Raw genomic sequence first — 18,490 nt, forward strand, 5'->3', positions numbered from 1 at the left:
AAGGATTTATTAAAAATAATTTGAAAGTTTATATTATTAATCTGTGTCACTTTACTCTTTTCATAAATGTATATCGCTATTTAAATTTTAGAATAACATTTTTTAAAGTTTTATTTTATTTTTATTATATAAACAAGTTGGGATTTAATGCACCCTTAACACACATCACTCTCACATACACTTATTACATTAACTCGCACACTTATACACTTTTTACTTGCTTATATATAATTTTTAATAAAGCAATTATTTTCTTACTGCTAATTTATCAAACACATCTGCCATCCCATAAAATTGACTATGTTTCCCCCACTATAATTTCCTATATATATTTAAAGTATGTAATCAAACTATTTAAAAATATTATTATAAATGATTAATTCAATTAAATTATATTACCAAAATGTTCGTGGTCTCCGTACTAAGGTTAATGATATTTATCAAAGCGTATTGTCTAATGATTTCGATTTAATATTTATAACAGAGACATGGTTAAATAATAGTTTCCTAAACAGTGAGGTAAGTGATGCACGCTATGATATTTTTAGATGTGATCGAGACACCAAATCCTCCCATAAAAGTATAGGTGGTGGAGTTATGATATACGCTAAGCAGGTGTACCATGCAAAACTGAGGAGCGAGTTCTCACGGGTGGGTGTTGAATTAGTTTGGATAACAATAGGTGCGCGCGGTTTTGGTATTACTCAGCGACGAGCTGTCCACTTAGGAGTAGTTTATGTACCTGGAGACATGCAGCATTCTCAGAGATTAGCTTTAGTGTTGGATTCTTTGAATGCCGTAATGCAAGCTCATCCTGATGATCATGTCATATTATTGGGCGACTTCAATATGCCCAGTATACAATGGGATTCACGAGGAGGGCCAACTTGTGCAAAAGAAGGCACCAATGAAACATTTAATACTGCTGTTACTTTCCTGAATGCATTACAGTTTCATGGACTCCTGCAACTCAATAAATATTCCAATTTCAGTGGAAATATTTTAGATTTAGTTATAGCTAATACTAACTTAAATATATCAATTTCAACCGATCCTTTACTAAGTGAAGATAAATATCACCCGGCATTAGAAATTGACAGTATTGAGATTTTTACAGCCGAGGTTCGTCTTGGAAAGTTTATAAAATATTTATTTCAGAAAGCAGACTATGATCGTATAAAGAAGGAACTTTCTTTAATTAATTGGAATATTATTTTTCAAAATAAATCAGTAGATGAATCTTTAAATTGTTTTTACGAAATTTTATATAAATTAATTAATGATTTCGTGCCTAAGCATGCCGTGGGAGGTAGACACAATTAACCTGTTTGGTACTCTAGGGCTTTAATAAATGTTATTAGGGAAAAATATAAAATACACCATAAATGGAAAGTATATGGTAATTTATTGGACTATGATGAATTTAAACTTTTGAGGGATAGGCAAAAGCAGATGCAAAAAACATGCTTTAAGCGTTACATACTTTACATTCAGGATCATATATTGAAATCACCGGAAGTTTTGCACACGTATGTTAGGTCGAAACGTAAGAAAGCATCGAATTATCCCAGCATCTTGTATTACGACAACGAAATCTATGACGACGAACTAAAAATCTGTCAAGGTTTCAATAAATATTTTAAAAGTGTCTTTATTGATTCCACGCTAAATTATACCGAACAAAGTTATAATGTTTCCTCCTTTTCAGACGAAAATTTATATATGATTAGGCTTACAGAGACAGAAATTCTGAAGGTATTTGAATCGCTTAATATACGAAAAGGTCCTGGTAGTGATAATATACCTTCAGTATTTTTCAAAAACTGTGCTAAAGAGGTTGCTTTTCCTTTAATGCTTTTATATAATAAATCACTGAGTGAAGGTATTTTCCCATCTAAATGGAAAGAAGCACACATCATACCTATACATAAAAAAGGATCCGAAACTCTAATTATAAACTATCGTCCTATATCTATTTTGAATATATTGGGTAAAGTGCTAGAAAAACTAATATATACTAAATTGTATTCTGTTCTCAGCAGAGCCATACCTAATAATCAACATGGATTTATGAAAAGGCGATCAACTAATTCTAATCTGATTGGGTTTACAAGTGACATTTTGAAATACATGGACGAGGGATATCAAGTTGACGTAATTTATACAGATTTCGAGAAAGCGTTTGACCGCGTGGACCATGTTATCCTTATGAAAAAACTATATGCCTTAGGTATACGAGGAGATTTATTTCGTTGGATGAAGTCTTATATATCTAATAGAAAGCAAGCTGTTAGATTGGGGGGGTCTCGATCTGATTACGTCTGTATCACTTCTGGAGTACCCCAAGGCTCACATCTAGGACCACTGCTATATAATATATATCTTTTTGATATAAGAGATTGCTTTAAACATTCTAAGTTTTCAATGTTTGCAGACGATAAGAAGGTGTACATGAAAGTGAACAGCATTACAGACTGCTTATTGATCCAAAGCGACTTAGATAGGTTAAGTCAATATTATAGAAACAATAGGATTACTGTCAATGTCGAAAAATGCAGTCAAATTACTTTTACACGAAAAAACACTTTAATCGATCATGCCTATATTATTAATAACTCTCCGATTAACAAAACTCATTTGGTTCGTGATTTAGGTATTTTATTGGATAGCAAATTGCAAATGAATGAACATATTAATTACATTACGAATAAAGCTTACAAATATTTAGGTTTTGTTATTCGTTCATGTAAACCCTTCAAAAACATTAATTGTATAAAGAGTGTTTATTTTGCGCTTGTAAGAAGCATATTAGAGTATGGTGGTTGTATCTGGAATCCTCAGTTTGCTAAATATATAAATGCTATTGAAGCTATACAAGTAAAGTTTATTAAACACCTGAACTTTAAAATATATAGGAATTTTGGGACCTATGAGGAAAGCTGTAAACACTTTCATATTGCTTCGCTAAGTGATCGTCGTGAATTATTGGACTTGATGATAATTTATAATCTTCTGTCAGGCAGCATTGATTCACCCGAATTGCTTTCATGTCTAAATATCAACGTACCTATAAAAAGAACTAGAATAGCCCAGTCTAATCTATTTTATGTACCTACATCACATACTAAATACGCGGATAACTCTTTTTTCTCTCGTGTACCATTATTATACAATAAAAAGTATGCTCATATTGATCTCTTCCATTTATCTGCAGATTCTTTTAGAAACCAAATTAAACGGTTTCAATCTACATAATTGCTTATTGTTATACACACACACACATATACATACACACACATACATACACACATAGATACACACACAACACACACACACTAATGGGGCATTTTATCTTATTATTATTATTTTTGGTATATATTATTACTTTTTGTTTGGTTTTGTTTGGTTATTTCTTTTTTTATTTAAATATTTAAATATGTATCTTTTTTTTTTCTAATAATATGTTTAAATTTGTGTAGCTCTGTACTGTACTTAGATAATATTTATAAGTAGAAAACTATAATTGGCTTTATTTTTTTGTATAAGTTTTTTTTTTTTTATAAGTAGTTATTAATATGCTGTTGTTTTCTGTAAAATAAAATAAAAAAAAATAAAAAAAATAAATAATACCAAGGTTCTTAATAGATGGACTCAGACTCAAATCGACGCCGCCAAACTGTATAGCAGGGAGGCTATTCTGGTCAAGTTTTTTTAGTTGCTTAGAGCCACCAATAATACTGACTTGTGACTTGGCAGGATTGACAGTTAAGCCAAAAGATTTGCTCCACCTACTAACATTCCGCAAATCTTCGTTAAGCTTATGAATAGCCTCACTAACATCATCAAACGGGGCGGCTAAGTAAATTTGAAGGTCGTCAGCATATAGATGAAAGGAAGAGCGAGAGATTTTGGGAAACTGAATTAATAAAAATGGAGAAAAGGAGAGGATAGAGGACACCACCTTGGGGAACACCGGCAGAAAGAGAGCAAAGGGAAGATGACTTGTCATTGGCTTGAACGTACTGTTGCCGATCACATAAATAGCTTCTGAACCACTCAGTGGCTTCAGGAGAGATATTTATTGAACGCAGAACAGCAACCAAGAGATCAGTATCAACAGAATTAAAGGCGTTGCTAAAGTCCAGCAAAGCAATGACTGTAAGATTTTGTTTGTCCATGCTAAGTCTGATATCGTCACAAACTTTAATCAAAGTAGTGACTGTGCTATGCCCGTTACGGAATCCAGACTGGAACTCGGATAATATATGGTTGTCAAATAGATATTGATTTAGTTGCTGAAAAACAATACGTTCCAAGACCTTTGACAAGAAAGGAAGGATGGAGATAGGACGGTAGTGAGAGAAGGATTTTGGATCTTTGGTTTTGGGTATGGGGATAACGCGGGCAATGCGCCACAAACTGGGAAAAGTGTTATGGGAAATAGAAAAATTTAAAATATGGGTAATGACTGGAACTAAGACTTCCAAGGGCAAAATAATCATTTTGCGGTTGATGCCATCATAACCAGAAGCATCAGATTTGATGGCTAGGATACTGTTTCTTACCTGGGATGAGGTTATAGAAGCAAAGTTAAAAGGAACGATTGTGGGAGACGGCAAGGAGTTGATATAATTCAATGTATTTGCTTCAATTGTGTTGTCCATAGATGTTATCGAGGCAAAGTGTTTATTCAAGGCATCAACGTCTAGATTGCAATTCAAATCCTTACGTTGCCGGCCAATGCCTAGCGATTCCAGAAATTTCCACAACTTACGTGGGCTTAAGTTTTTCATTCATTCATTTTATTTATTATTTCTGAAATCTTTTTCTTCATTTCTTTTTTCTGAGCATTTTTTCATAGTTTCATGATATAAAATTATCTGGGTAATCAGAATAACGACGGGGTATACCAGCTAATCCTAAAAAATGTTGAGGAAAAAATGTTAAATTAACACCAATAAATATGGAAATAAATAGAATTTTTAATAAATAAGGATTTAATAATAATCCAGTAAATAGAGAATATCAATGAACAAAACCCCCTAAAATAGCAAATACAGCTCCTATCACATCACTGCACCTGCGTGGCGGTAGGGTGAGTACACACCACGCCCTCCGGTTCCTCACACTGTGACCTCTGCATGACAGAGAACACACACGACAGTGAGACACACACGAGACAAAAATTATTGTGCATTTTACACTAAAATATAATTTTTTTATCATGAATTTAAATTCATCTTTAGAATATTTTATTCTTATTTTTTATTTTATTAATTAATAATTCCAATAAAATATTTTTCTTATTTATTTTATTTTTCAGAACTATAATTTCTATTTCATCAAATTCATGATTAGGATGCTGAATTGGCTTAGAAATTAATTTACTTAGATTTATCCCCTTAATCTCTTCCCCCAATAATCTATTAAATTCAGAAGCTTCCTTAAAATATTTTTTAACTCAATCTATTGCATCAATTAATTTTTTATTTTCTATCCTATTGAATTTATTTCTTATAAAAATATTTATTAATGATTTATTATCAATTATTATAAATTCTGCAATATTAATAAAAATAGGTTCTGTTCCTTTTCATTTTTGATTTCCTAATATTATAGAAGGATTATCATGATTTAATAGATTTATTTTAATAACATGACAAAAAATTTCACCAATAATTTTATTATCTTATAATATAAATTTTATTTTTTTAATTTTTATTATAATTTTTAATGTAATAATTGGAGCTGTAGGAAGATTTAATCAAACTTCTTTACGTAAATTAATAGCTTTTTCTTCAATTAATAACATTGGTTGATTAATTTCAGCTTTATTAATTAGAGAAAATTTATGATTAATATATTTTCTATTCAATTCAGTTAAATTCAGTTGAAACTGGTGTCGATCGTTCGGGCTTCGAGGGGCCTTCAAGGTGGTATACAACCCGCGGGAATGCGCGGGAAGGTGCGGGCGGTTAGTGGCGAAAACCGATTTTTTCAGTTTTCCCCGCTCGGATTCAGTTGAAACTGGTGTCGATCGTTCGGGCTCCGAGGGGCCTTCAAGGTGGTATACAACCCGCGGGAATGCGCGGGAAGGTGCGGGCGGTAAGTGGCGAAAACCGATTTTTTCAGTTTTCCCCGCTCGGATTCAGTTGAAACTGGTGTCGATCGTTCGGGCTCCGAGGGGCCTTCAAGGTGGTATACAACCCGCGGGAATGCGCGGGAAGGTGCGGGCGGTAAGTGGCGTAAACCGATTTTTTTAGTTTTCCCCGCTCGGATTCAGTTGAAACTGGTGTCGATGGCGGTAAGTGGCGAAAACCGATTTTTTCAGTTTTCCCCGCTCGGATTCAGTTGAAACTGGTGTCGATCGTTTGGGCTCCGAGAGGCCTTCAAGGTGGTATACAACCCGAGGGAATGCGCGGGAAGGTGCGGGCGGTATGTGGAAAAAACCGATTTTTTCAGTTTTCCCCGCTCGGATTCAGTTGAAACTGGTGTCGATCGTTCGGGCTTCGAGGGGCCTTCAAGGTGGTATACAACCCGCGGGAATGCGCGGGAAGGTGAACACATGCAATCGCTATAAATTCAGAAAAGGATTTATTAAAAATAATTTGAAAGTTTATATTATTAATCTGTGTCACTTTACTCTTTTCATAAATGTATATCGCTATTTAAATTTTAGAATAACATTTTTTAAAGTTTTATTTTATTTTTATTATATAAACAAGTTGGGATTTAATGCACCCTTAACACACATCACTCTCACATACACTTATTACATTAACTCGCACACTTATACACTTTTTACTTGCTTATATATAATTTTTAATAAAGCAATTATTTTCTTACTGCTAATTTATCAAACACATCTGCCATCCCATAAAATTGACTATGTTTCCCCCACTATAATTTCCTATATATATTTAAAGTATGTAATCAAACTATTTAAAAATATTATTATAAATGATTAATTCAATTAAATTATATTACCAAAATGTTCGTGGTCTCCGTACTAAGGTTAATGATATTTATCAAAGCGTATTGTCTAATGATTTCGATTTAATATTTATAACAGAGACATGGTTAAATAATAGTTTCCTAAACAGTGAGGTAAGTGATGCACGCTATGATATTTTTAGATGTGATCGAGACACCAAATCCTCCCATAAAAGTATAGGTGGTGGAGTTATGATATACGCTAAGCAGGTGTACCATGCAAAACTGAGGAGCGAGTTCTCACGGGTGGGTGTTGAATTAGTTTGGATAACAATAGGTGCGCGCGGTTTTGGTATTACTCAGCGACGAGCTGTCCACTTAGGAGTAGTTTATGTACCTGGAGACATGCAGCATTCTCAGAGATTAGCTTTAGTGTTGGATTCTTTGAATGCCGTAATGCAAGCTCATCCTGATGATCATGTCATATTATTGGGCGACTTCAATATGCCCAGTATACAATGGGATTCACGAGGAGGGCCAACTTGTGCAAAAGAAGGCACCAATGAAACATTTAATACTGCTGTTACTTTCCTGAATGCATTACAGTTTCATGGACTCCTGCAACTCAATAAATATTCCAATTTCAGTGGAAATATTTTAGATTTAGTTATAGCTAATACTAACTTAAATATATCAATTTCAACCGATCCTTTACTAAGTGAAGATAAATATCACCCGGCATTAGAAATTGACAGTATTGAGATTTTTACAGCCGAGGTTCGTCTTGGAAAGTTTATAAAATATTTATTTCAGAAAGCAGACTATGATCGTATAAAGAAGGAACTTTCTTTAATTAATTGGAATATTATTTTTCAAAATAAATCAGTAGATGAATCTTTAAATTGTTTTTACGAAATTTTATATAAATTAATTAATGATTTCGTGCCTAAGCATGCCGTGGGAGGTAGACACAATTAACCTGTTTGGTACTCTAGGGCTTTAATAAATGTTATTAGGGAAAAATATAAAATACACCATAAATGGAAAGTATATGGTAATTTATTGGACTATGATGAATTTAAACTTTTGAGGGATAGGCAAAAGCAGATGCAAAAAACATGCTTTAAGCGTTACATACTTTACATTCAGGATCATATATTGAAATCACCGGAAGTTTTGCACACGTATGTTAGGTCGAAACGTAAGAAAGCATCGAATTATCCCAGCATCTTGTATTACGACAACGAAATCTATGACGACGAACTAAAAATCTGTCAAGGTTTCAATAAATATTTTAAAAGTGTCTTTATTGATTCCACGCTAAATTATACCGAACAAAGTTATAATGTTTCCTCCTTTTCAGACGAAAATTTATATATGATTAGGCTTACAGAGACAGAAATTCTGAAGGTATTTGAATCGCTTAATATACGAAAAGGTCCTGGTAGTGATAATATACCTTCAGTATTTTTCAAAAACTGTGCTAAAGAGGTTGCTTTTCCTTTAATGCTTTTATATAATAAATCACTGAGTGAAGGTATTTTCCCATCTAAATGGAAAGAAGCACACATCATACCTATACATAAAAAAGGATCCGAAACTCTAATTATAAACTATCGTCCTATATCTATTTTGAATATATTGGGTAAAGTGCTAGAAAAACTAATATATACTAAATTGTATTCTGTTCTCAGCAGAGCCATACCTAATAATCAACATGGATTTATGAAAAGGCGATCAACTAATTCTAATCTGATTGGGTTTACAAGTGACATTTTGAAATACATGGACGAGGGATATCAAGTTGACGTAATTTATACAGATTTCGAGAAAGCGTTTGACCGCGTGGACCATGTTATCCTTATGAAAAAACTATATGCCTTAGGTATACGAGGAGATTTATTTCGTTGGATGAAGTCTTATATATCTAATAGAAAGCAAGCTGTTAGATTGGGGGGGTCTCGATCTGATTACGTCTGTATCACTTCTGGAGTACCCCAAGGCTCACATCTAGGACCACTGCTATATAATATATATCTTTTTGATATAAGAGATTGCTTTAAACATTCTAAGTTTTCAATGTTTGCAGACGATAAGAAGGTGTACATGAAAGTGAACAGCATTACAGACTGCTTATTGATCCAAAGCGACTTAGATAGGTTAAGTCAATATTATAGAAACAATAGGATTACTGTCAATGTCGAAAAATGCAGTCAAATTACTTTTACACGAAAAAACACTTTAATCGATCATGCCTATATTATTAATAACTCTCCGATTAACAAAACTCATTTGGTTCGTGATTTAGGTATTTTATTGGATAGCAAATTGCAAATGAATGAACATATTAATTACATTACGAATAAAGCTTACAAATATTTAGGTTTTGTTATTCGTTCATGTAAACCCTTCAAAAACATTAATTGTATAAAGAGTGTTTATTTTGCGCTTGTAAGAAGCATATTAGAGTATGGTGGTTGTATCTGGAATCCTCAGTTTGCTAAATATATAAATGCTATTGAAGCTATACAAGTAAAGTTTATTAAACACCTGAACTTTAAAATATATAGGAATTTTGGGACCTATGAGGAAAGCTGTAAACACTTTCATATTGCTTCGCTAAGTGATCGTCGTGAATTATTGGACTTGATGATAATTTATAATCTTCTGTCAGGCAGCATTGATTCACCCGAATTGCTTTCATGTCTAAATATCAACGTACCTATAAAAAGAACTAGAATAGCCCAGTCTAATCTATTTTATGTACCTACATCACATACTAAATACGCGGATAACTCTTTTTTCTCTCGTGTACCATTATTATACAATAAAAAGTATGCTCATATTGATCTCTTCCATTTATCTGCAGATTCTTTTAGAAACCAAATTAAACGGTTTCAATCTACATAATTGCTTATTGTTATACACACACACACATATACATACACACACATACATACACACATAGATACACACACAACACACACACACTAATGGGGCATTTTATCTTATTATTATTATTTTTGGTATATATTATTACTTTTTGTTTGGTTTTGTTTGGTTATTTCTTTTTTTATTTAAATATTTAAATATGTATCTTTTTTTTTTCTAATAATATGTTTAAATTTGTGTAGCTCTGTACTGTACTTAGATAATATTTATAAGTAGAAAACTATAATTGGCTTTATTTTTTTGTATAAGTTTTTTTTTTTTTATAAGTAGTTATTAATATGCTGTTGTTTTCTGTAAAATAAAATAAAAAAAAATAAAAAAAATAAATAATACCAAGGTTCTTAATAGATGGACTCAGACTCAAATCGACGCCGCCAAACTGTATAGCAGGGAGGCTATTCTGGTCAAGTTTTTTTAGTTGCTTAGAGCCACCAATAATACTGACTTGTGACTTGGCAGGATTGACAGTTAAGCCAAAAGATTTGCTCCACCTACTAACATTCCGCAAATCTTCGTTAAGCTTATGAATAGCCTCACTAACATCATCAAACGGGGCGGCTAAGTAAATTTGAAGGTCGTCAGCATATAGATGAAAGGAAGAGCGAGAGATTTTGGGAAACTGAATTAATAAAAATGGAGAAAAGGAGAGGATAGAGGACACCACCTTGGGGAACACCGGCAGAAAGAGAGCAAAGGGAAGATGACTTGTCATTGGCTTGAACGTACTGTTGCCGATCACATAAATAGCTTCTGAACCACTCAGTGGCTTCAGGAGAGATATTTATTGAACGCAGAACAGCAACCAAGAGATCAGTATCAACAGAATTAAAGGCGTTGCTAAAGTCCAGCAAAGCAATGACTGTAAGATTTTGTTTGTCCATGCTAAGTCTGATATCGTCACAAACTTTAATCAAAGTAGTGACTGTGCTATGCCCGTTACGGAATCCAGACTGGAACTCGGATAATATATGGTTGTCAAATAGATATTGATTTAGTTGCTGAAAAACAATACGTTCCAAGACCTTTGACAAGAAAGGAAGGATGGAGATAGGACGGTAGTGAGAGAAGGATTTTGGATCTTTGGTTTTGGGTATGGGGATAACGCGGGCAATGCGCCACAAACTGGGAAAAGTGTTATGGGAAATAGAAAAATTTAAAATATGGGTAATGACTGGAACTAAGACTTCCAAGGGCAAAATAATCATTTTGCGGTTGATGCCATCATAACCAGAAGCATCAGATTTGATGGCTAGGATACTGTTTCTTACCTGGGATGAGGTTATAGAAGCAAAGTTAAAAGGAACGATTGTGGGAGACGGCAAGGAGTTGATATAATTCAATGTATTTGCTTCAATTGTGTTGTCCATAGATGTTATCGAGGCAAAGTGTTTATTCAAGGCATCAACGTCTAGATTGCAATTCAAATCCTTACGTTGCCGGCCAATGCCTAGCGATTCCAGAAATTTCCACAACTTACGTGGGCTTAAGTTTTTCATTCATTCATTTTATTTATTATTTCTGAAATCTTTTTCTTCATTTCTTTTTTCTGAGCATTTTTTCATAGTTTCATGATATAAAATTATCTGGGTAATCAGAATAACGACGGGGTATACCAGCTAATCCTAAAAAATGTTGAGGAAAAAATGTTAAATTAACACCAATAAATATGGAAATAAATAGAATTTTTAATAAATAAGGATTTAATAATAATCCAGTAAATAGAGAATATCAATGAACAAAACCCCCTAAAATAGCAAATACAGCTCCTATCACATCACTGCACCTGCGTGGCGGTAGGGTGAGTACACACCACGCCCTCCGGTTCCTCACACTGTGACCTCTGCATGACAGAGAACACACACGACAGTGAGACACACACGAGACAAAAATTATTGTGCATTTTACACTAAAATATAATTTTTTTATCATGAATTTAAATTCATCTTTAGAATATTTTATTCTTATTTTTTATTTTATTAATTAATAATTCCAATAAAATATTTTTCTTATTTATTTTATTTTTCAGAACTATAATTTCTATTTCATCAAATTCATGATTAGGATGCTGAATTGGCTTAGAAATTAATTTACTTAGATTTATCCCCTTAATCTCTTCCCCCAATAATCTATTAAATTCAGAAGCTTCCTTAAAATATTTTTTAACTCAATCTATTGCATCAATTAATTTTTTATTTTCTATCCTATTGAATTTATTTCTTATAAAAATATTTATTAATGATTTATTATCAATTATTATAAATTCTGCAATATTAATAAAAATAGGTTCTGTTCCTTTTCATTTTTGATTTCCTAATATTATAGAAGGATTATCATGATTTAATAGATTTATTTTAATAACATGACAAAAAATTTCACCAATAATTTTATTATCTTATAATATAAATTTTATTTTTTTAATTTTTATTATAATTTTTAATGTAATAATTGGAGCTGTAGGAAGATTTAATCAAACTTCTTTACGTAAATTAATAGCTTTTTCTTCAATTAATAACATTGGTTGATTAATTTCAGCTTTATTAATTAGAGAAAATTTATGATTAATATATTTTCTATTCAATTCAGTTAAATTCAGTTGAAACTGGTGTCGATCGTTCGGGCTTCGAGGGGCCTTCAAGGTGGTATACAACCCGCGGGAATGCGCGGGAAGGTGCGGGCGGTTAGTGGCGAAAACCGATTTTTTCAGTTTTCCCCGCTCGGATTCAGTTGAAACTGGTGTCGATCGTTCGGGCTCCGAGGGGCCTTCAAGGTGGTATACAACCCGCGGGAATGCGCGGGAAGGTGCGGGCGGTAAGTGGCGAAAACCGATTTTTTCAGTTTTCCCCGCTCGGATTCAGTTGAAACTGGTGTCGATCGTTCGGGCTCCGAGGGGCCTTCAAGGTGGTATACAACCCGCGGGAATGCGCGGGAAGGTGCGGGCGGTAAGTGGCGTAAACCGATTTTTTTAGTTTTCCCCGCTCGGATTCAGTTGAAACTGGTGTCGATGGCGGTAAGTGGCGAAAACCGATTTTTTCAGTTTTCCCCGCTCGGATTCAGTTGAAACTGGTGTCGATCGTTTGGGCTCCGAGAGGCCTTCAAGGTGGTATACAACCCGAGGGAATGCGCGGGAAGGTGCGGGCGGTATGTGGAAAAAACCGATTTTTTCAGTTTTCCCCGCTCGGATTCAGTTGAAACTGGTGTCGATCGTTCGGGCTTCGAGGGGCCTTCAAGGTGGTATACAACCCGCGGGAATGCGCGGGAAGGTGCCGGCGGTTAGTGGCGAAAACCGATTTTTTCAGTTTTCCCCGCTCGGATTCAGTTGAAACTGGTGTCGATCGTTCGGGCTCCGAGGGGCCTTCAAGGTGGTATACAACCCGCGGGAATGCGCGGGAAGGTGCGGGCGGTAAGTGGCAAAAACCGATTTTTTCAGTTTTCCCCGCTCGGATTCAGTTGAAACTGGTGTCGATCGTTCGGGCTCCGAGGGGCCTTCAAGGTGGTATACAACCCGCGGGAATGCGCGGGAAGGTGCGGGCGGTTAGTGGCGAAAACCGATTTTTTCAGTTTTCCCCGCTCGGATTCAGTTGAAACTGGTGTCGATCGTTCGGGCTCCGAGGGGCCTTCAAGGTGGTATACAACCCGAAGTTGGAAGGTGAAGGTGCGGGCGGTAAGTGGCGAAAACCGATTTTTTCACTTTTCTCCGCTCGGATTCAGTTGAAACTGGTGTCGATCGTTCGGGCTCCGAGGGGCCTTCAAGGTGGTATACAACCCGCGGGAATGTGCGGGAAGGTGCCGGCGGTAAGTGACGAAAACCTATTTTTTCAGTTTTCCCCGCTCGGATTCAGTTGAAACTGGTGTTGATCGTTCGGGCTCCGAGGGGCCTTCAAGGTGGTATACAACCCGCGGGAATGCGCGGAAAGGTGCCGGCGGTTAGTGGCGAAAACCGATTTTTTCAGTTTTCCCCGCTCGGATTCAGTTGAAACTGGTGTCGATCACGAAACGTGAATGATATAAATCAATGATACATACCAATGATACACATCAAAGATACACATCAATGACACATCAATGATACACACCACCGATACACATCAATGATAACGGTATCGTTATTTTATGAATTAAAATCTACCGGTTCATCGTACAATTTATCTCGAGTTGTACCCTCCTACAGATTCTTGCCACAACTTATTACCACCGCTAGTCTCAAACGTTGTCGACATGGACTTTAACACACTTCTGACGCGCTTTACCTGCCTGTTAGCACTGGGTAAGCCCGCCGCCGTAAGATGCCAACCTAAGTCTACTAGTGAAAACTACCACCAGTAAAACAATCTTCCCTGGTCAGCTATGATGCGAGTTGGAGCCCCAAACAAAGCCACAAGTCACCTCGTGAACACTCCAAGAGTCAATGCCTGCCGCACGAAACAAAAGAACACACTTCGCGAACGCGTCTGTCAGAATGAAAATGTACTCCTTATCGTTTCACCGCTGAGCCTATTCGCCACGTCTACACGAACCGTATTTCACGGCATCATTACCTTAGGGATTTGATGCAGGCTAGTTTGAACTCTTCCTGAGTGAGATTTCGCGACCCTACAAGTAACGCAGACATCCACAAATCCTCCAGCACACCATGACCGGAAACCAGCAAAAGTCAAAATGCTGTTCAATAGTCCCCTCAGCCTCGAGACGAACAACAGATTCAAAACTGACGGAAAATAAACGGAAAATAAATAGACGGAAATAGGAAGCTAATCCGACGAACTGCTACTACTTAATCACAGTCTCTGGAGGCGATAGAGACCTGACTAGCCTCCACTTCAAAAGGAACACTTCACTAGGTTCAAAGAGAAACCAGCCCTTGTCACAGCTTCCAACACTGCATTAAGTCCTCCCATACTGGACCGCTAAATCGGTTGAGACAATGTCAATGTCAAAATGTCCTCAAAATACACCACCACGCAATCACGAACCAAATCACCCAACACGATCACAATTGTCTTCTGAAAAATCGAAATTGAATTCTTCAGACCAAAAGGCACAGTCAAGAATTCAAACTGCCCTTCAGCTGTTATGAAAGCAGTACTGTCTACAGAATTTTCGTTTACTGTGATCAAATGAAAACCGCTTGCGCTATAGAGTTTCAAAAAATAATTAGCACCCTGAAAACGTGAAGTTTGATCAGTAATTAATGGAAGCGGATAACTGTCAGGGTTGGTATTATTGTTAAGCTCACTATAGTCAATACAGATACGGTCTGAACCGTCATACTTCTTTACTAATAAAGCCGGACTTTCAAAAGGAGGACAGCTCGACCTAATGATATTCACGTGTAAACCTTCCTTTACTCTGTTGCGTATAACGCTACGTTCGTCCGGCGACATCCTATATGGACGCCGCTGTACTGTGCGATTCGAACCAACCCGGTCACTACCACCGGTCACTACCAGTAATATCAGCTGAGATATCAGTCAAAGTCAACTCACTCACACTATCGTTATTCACTGAATTTACATAAAGATTCCCGTCAAACAAAATGTCAGTCAGTTATGTTTACTGTACAACCCTGATTTAAAATCTCGCGACAATAATATCCTAAGAGGGCAATCGTTAATACTACAAAACACAGAATTTGTTCGGTACTGTATACTCGTGTTTGACTAATACCGGTCATAGTAACAACATTACTAAACCGTCGACCACTAAATGTAACAGAAAAACTTTCAACTAACGAGAATTTAGCACCAGAATCGTAAACAAAACAAAACAGTTCACCTTTTGTCTTGTACCCTACCCTTTGGAAATTGGACACTGCATACGTCCACACGCCGCTCCGTGGGAGTGGGTCGCAAGTCCGATGCTCTAGACCGCTCCAACTCCGCTCTCAAAAGGGCAAACTCCTTCCGCAACTCCACCAACTCCGACTGCAGTCGCGAGTTTGTTGCCTTGAGGATATCCACTTCCTCTGATGCCGTCCTCTTTGCCAGAGTATTAACGGCAGAAGAGATAACTCCGGCAGCGTCTTTAAGGGCCCTAGTAAATGTGCCCTTCAGATTCCCCGACTTGCAGGCGACTCTATTGATTATAGCCAAGCTATCAGATACTTGGCTACGCAAGTCGGAGACCATGTGCTCCTCACCGCAAAGTTCCAGGGGCACATCCGAGAGCCTAGAACTTGCTCTAGTTTGTATCGCCGCGGAGATTTCAGCAACTTCCTCCTCCGCCCTCAGCCGGCGCTCCTCGCGCTTGGCATCGTTTAGCGCCTTCTTTCCAGCAGCTAGCCCTATATTCTCATCAGGAATATTTGGTACGACCACGACTCCCTCTGGCCGAAGCAACCTTCGCTTTCGGCTTGTCTCTGTCTCCCCATCCGCATCCGAGGATTCAGAGTTACTCTTCCTGTGATGGCGCCTCTTTCTGTCCTTTCGGAACTGCGCTTTAGCCCCCTCGATAGCATTGGAGCCGTTCGACCCAACAGACATCACGCCATCGGCGTCTGACTCGGAAGCCGCACAGAAACGGCCTCGCGACGAAAGTGACGACCTGGACCTATCTCTTATAATAGAGGCAACCTCCTCATGGTCCAGACGCTCTAACACGACTCGCGCATCCTTCAACCCCCCTCATATTGGCACAAGTGCCGGACTTTTGCCCCTTTCGAGCAAAGTACTCCCTACGCCTTTCTCGGGCACAACTACTACTCCGCCCATCTCGGGCAACAACAGATCACCGCCCTCCTCGGGCCTCCCTACGTCATCATTTTGGGTTTTTAAGTTAACATTTTCCATTTTGTTCCCACGAGTGTGGGGGAAAAACGGTCCATCCGAGCAGTGCCCCCTGTACTCGGATAAGCCTATTACGCCAGGGTGTCGGCCGGTACCCTGGCGGGACCAGCAGTAGCGACTGATCTCCCCATCAGCCATGAACCCCTCGCGCTGCTTCGCCGCTTGGGTTGGGGTAATTTTTTATAGAGGTTTTCTTCCTCGCAGCCCGGCCGGTAAAGACAAGGCCCTCAGTTCCATTCCTGATTACGAGACATGACCGCAACCAAGAGTGGAGTTCCGACATTACCCAAGGACGAATCCTGTAGGCACCAAGTACTCGCCGCCCAGGGTGCACCGGTCCGCAACACTGTTCGTCCCCCCCGAACGACAAGCATTCGAGAAAGGGCCAACAGCGGGTGAACACACGAGGAGGTCATCCGACCAAGCACCCCAACCTAACCTGACATTTTTTTTTTTTTTTTTTAACGTGAGGAAATCCTTTTACGGATACCGGCCCGAGTGGGGACTCGAGCGGGTTATGTGGGACTCATGGACCGGCTGAAGGCCAATCCCAATACCCACTAAAACCTCACGGTGCTCCTCCTCGACCGCCACTGACCGCGAGACGCGGGGACTATAATCGTCCACGAAACGCGGCGGCGGGAGCCTGCTAGGCACGTCGCGGAGTCAAGTGTGTGTGGGCACCCTCGACGGCCTGCTCGGAGTAGCGCGCGGGAGCAACCTGCGCGCGCCTACTCGGGCCAGGTTGGTAGGCGGCCAGCTTCCCCAAGCTGACCGCCCTCTGGCACATTAGGGCGGAAGGCGGCGATCGTGTGCCGCCCTCCGGCGACCCGGTCTCTTACGGCGGATGGCGACTTCGGCAAAAGCCTCCCTCGCCCGTTCCGCCGACTCCTTCTCGAGCACCACTGCCTCGCAGAAGGATGAGACCGCATCCCACGACGTCTCGCTGCCGGCCATAGCCTTGACCACGGCCGGCAGGGAAAGGTCGTCCCCTATGACGTCGCGCAAAGCGCGACGTTGAGACGCCCAGGCTGAGCACACCTCCAACGTGTGCTGGGCCGTCTCATCGAGGCAGTCGTCGCAGTGGTGGCAGCGAGCGTCGGGCTCCCTCCCGGCGATCCGACACAAGTAACCCCCGAAGCAGCCATGCCCCGAGAGCACCTGTGTCATGCGGAAGGTTAGGACGCCGTGACGCCGCGCTAACCACTGGCGGAACACTGGACGAACAGCCTCGATCGTCCTCAGGCCGGCAGTTGGTGTTGCCAGCCGAGTTTCCCACAACTCCATTGCGGCTACCCGCACCTCCTCAGTGCGTGCCTGGCTTGCCGGTTCCCCGGACACTAGGCCTATTATTTCTTCATTTGGTTCATATATTTCATTATTTTCCATAATTTTAATTATTATTATTATTTGAGAATCAATAATTAATCAACGAATAATCCTATTTTCATTAAATATACCATCCTCTATAGAATGATATCAAAATTTACCTCCTTCTGAACATTCTTATAATGAACTTCCTATTTTAAGAAATTTCTAATATGGCAGATTATATGTAATGGATTTAAACCCCATTTATAAAGGAATATCCTTTTTTTAGAAATGGCAACCTGATCTAATTTAAATTACCAAAATAGAGCTTCTCCATTAATAGAACAAATTATTTGAAAAAAAAGATTTCAGAAATAATAAATAAAATTATTCCTCACCGTAAACCTTTTGATACTATAATAGTATGTTTTCCTTGGAATGTTCTTTCTCGACAAATATCTCGTCATCATTGAAATATAGTTAATAATACGATAATATATCCAATAAATAAT

General features: G+C 38.2%; 1 protein-coding gene across 1 annotated transcript; it reads left to right on the top strand.

Annotated features, from left to right (window-relative positions):
* Nucleotides 1–403: 403 nt before the first annotated feature.
* LOC146526609 (uncharacterized) lies at nt 404–14,208 on the top strand. Its single transcript, XM_085206943.1, has 9 exons — nt 404–426; nt 549–1,122; nt 1,495–1,529; nt 2,040–2,230; nt 2,435–2,504; nt 7,137–7,710; nt 8,083–8,117; nt 8,628–8,818; nt 14,054–14,208. The coding sequence occupies exons 1-9, from the start codon at nt 404–406 to the stop codon at nt 14,206–14,208; spliced, it is 1,848 nt and encodes a 615-aa protein (XP_085063069.1).
* Nucleotides 14,209–18,490: the final 4,282 nt, after the last annotated feature.

This window comes from Heliconius melpomene, unplaced genomic scaffold (assembly GCF_056956725.1).
Source record: "Heliconius melpomene rosina isolate 202511_hmr_F unplaced genomic scaffold, ASM5695672v1 ptg000036l, whole genome shotgun sequence".
Taxonomy (NCBI): Eukaryota; Metazoa; Arthropoda; class Insecta; order Lepidoptera; family Nymphalidae; genus Heliconius; species Heliconius melpomene.

What these genes read in the sequence shown, in the direction of transcription:
- LOC146526609 (XM_085206943.1), top strand. Translation starts at nt 404, where the DNA reads ATGTTCGTGGTCTCCGTACTAAG. An exon ending in TTGAGATTTTTACAGCCGAG is followed by an intron (nt 1,123 to 1,494) that starts GTTCGTCTTGGA and finishes CTTTACATTCAG; the next exon opens with GATCATATATTGAAATCACC. An exon ending in TCACCGGAAGTTTTGCACAC is followed by an intron (nt 8,118 to 8,627) that starts GTATGTTAGGTC and finishes TTCTGTTCTCAG; the next exon opens with CAGAGCCATACCTAATAATC.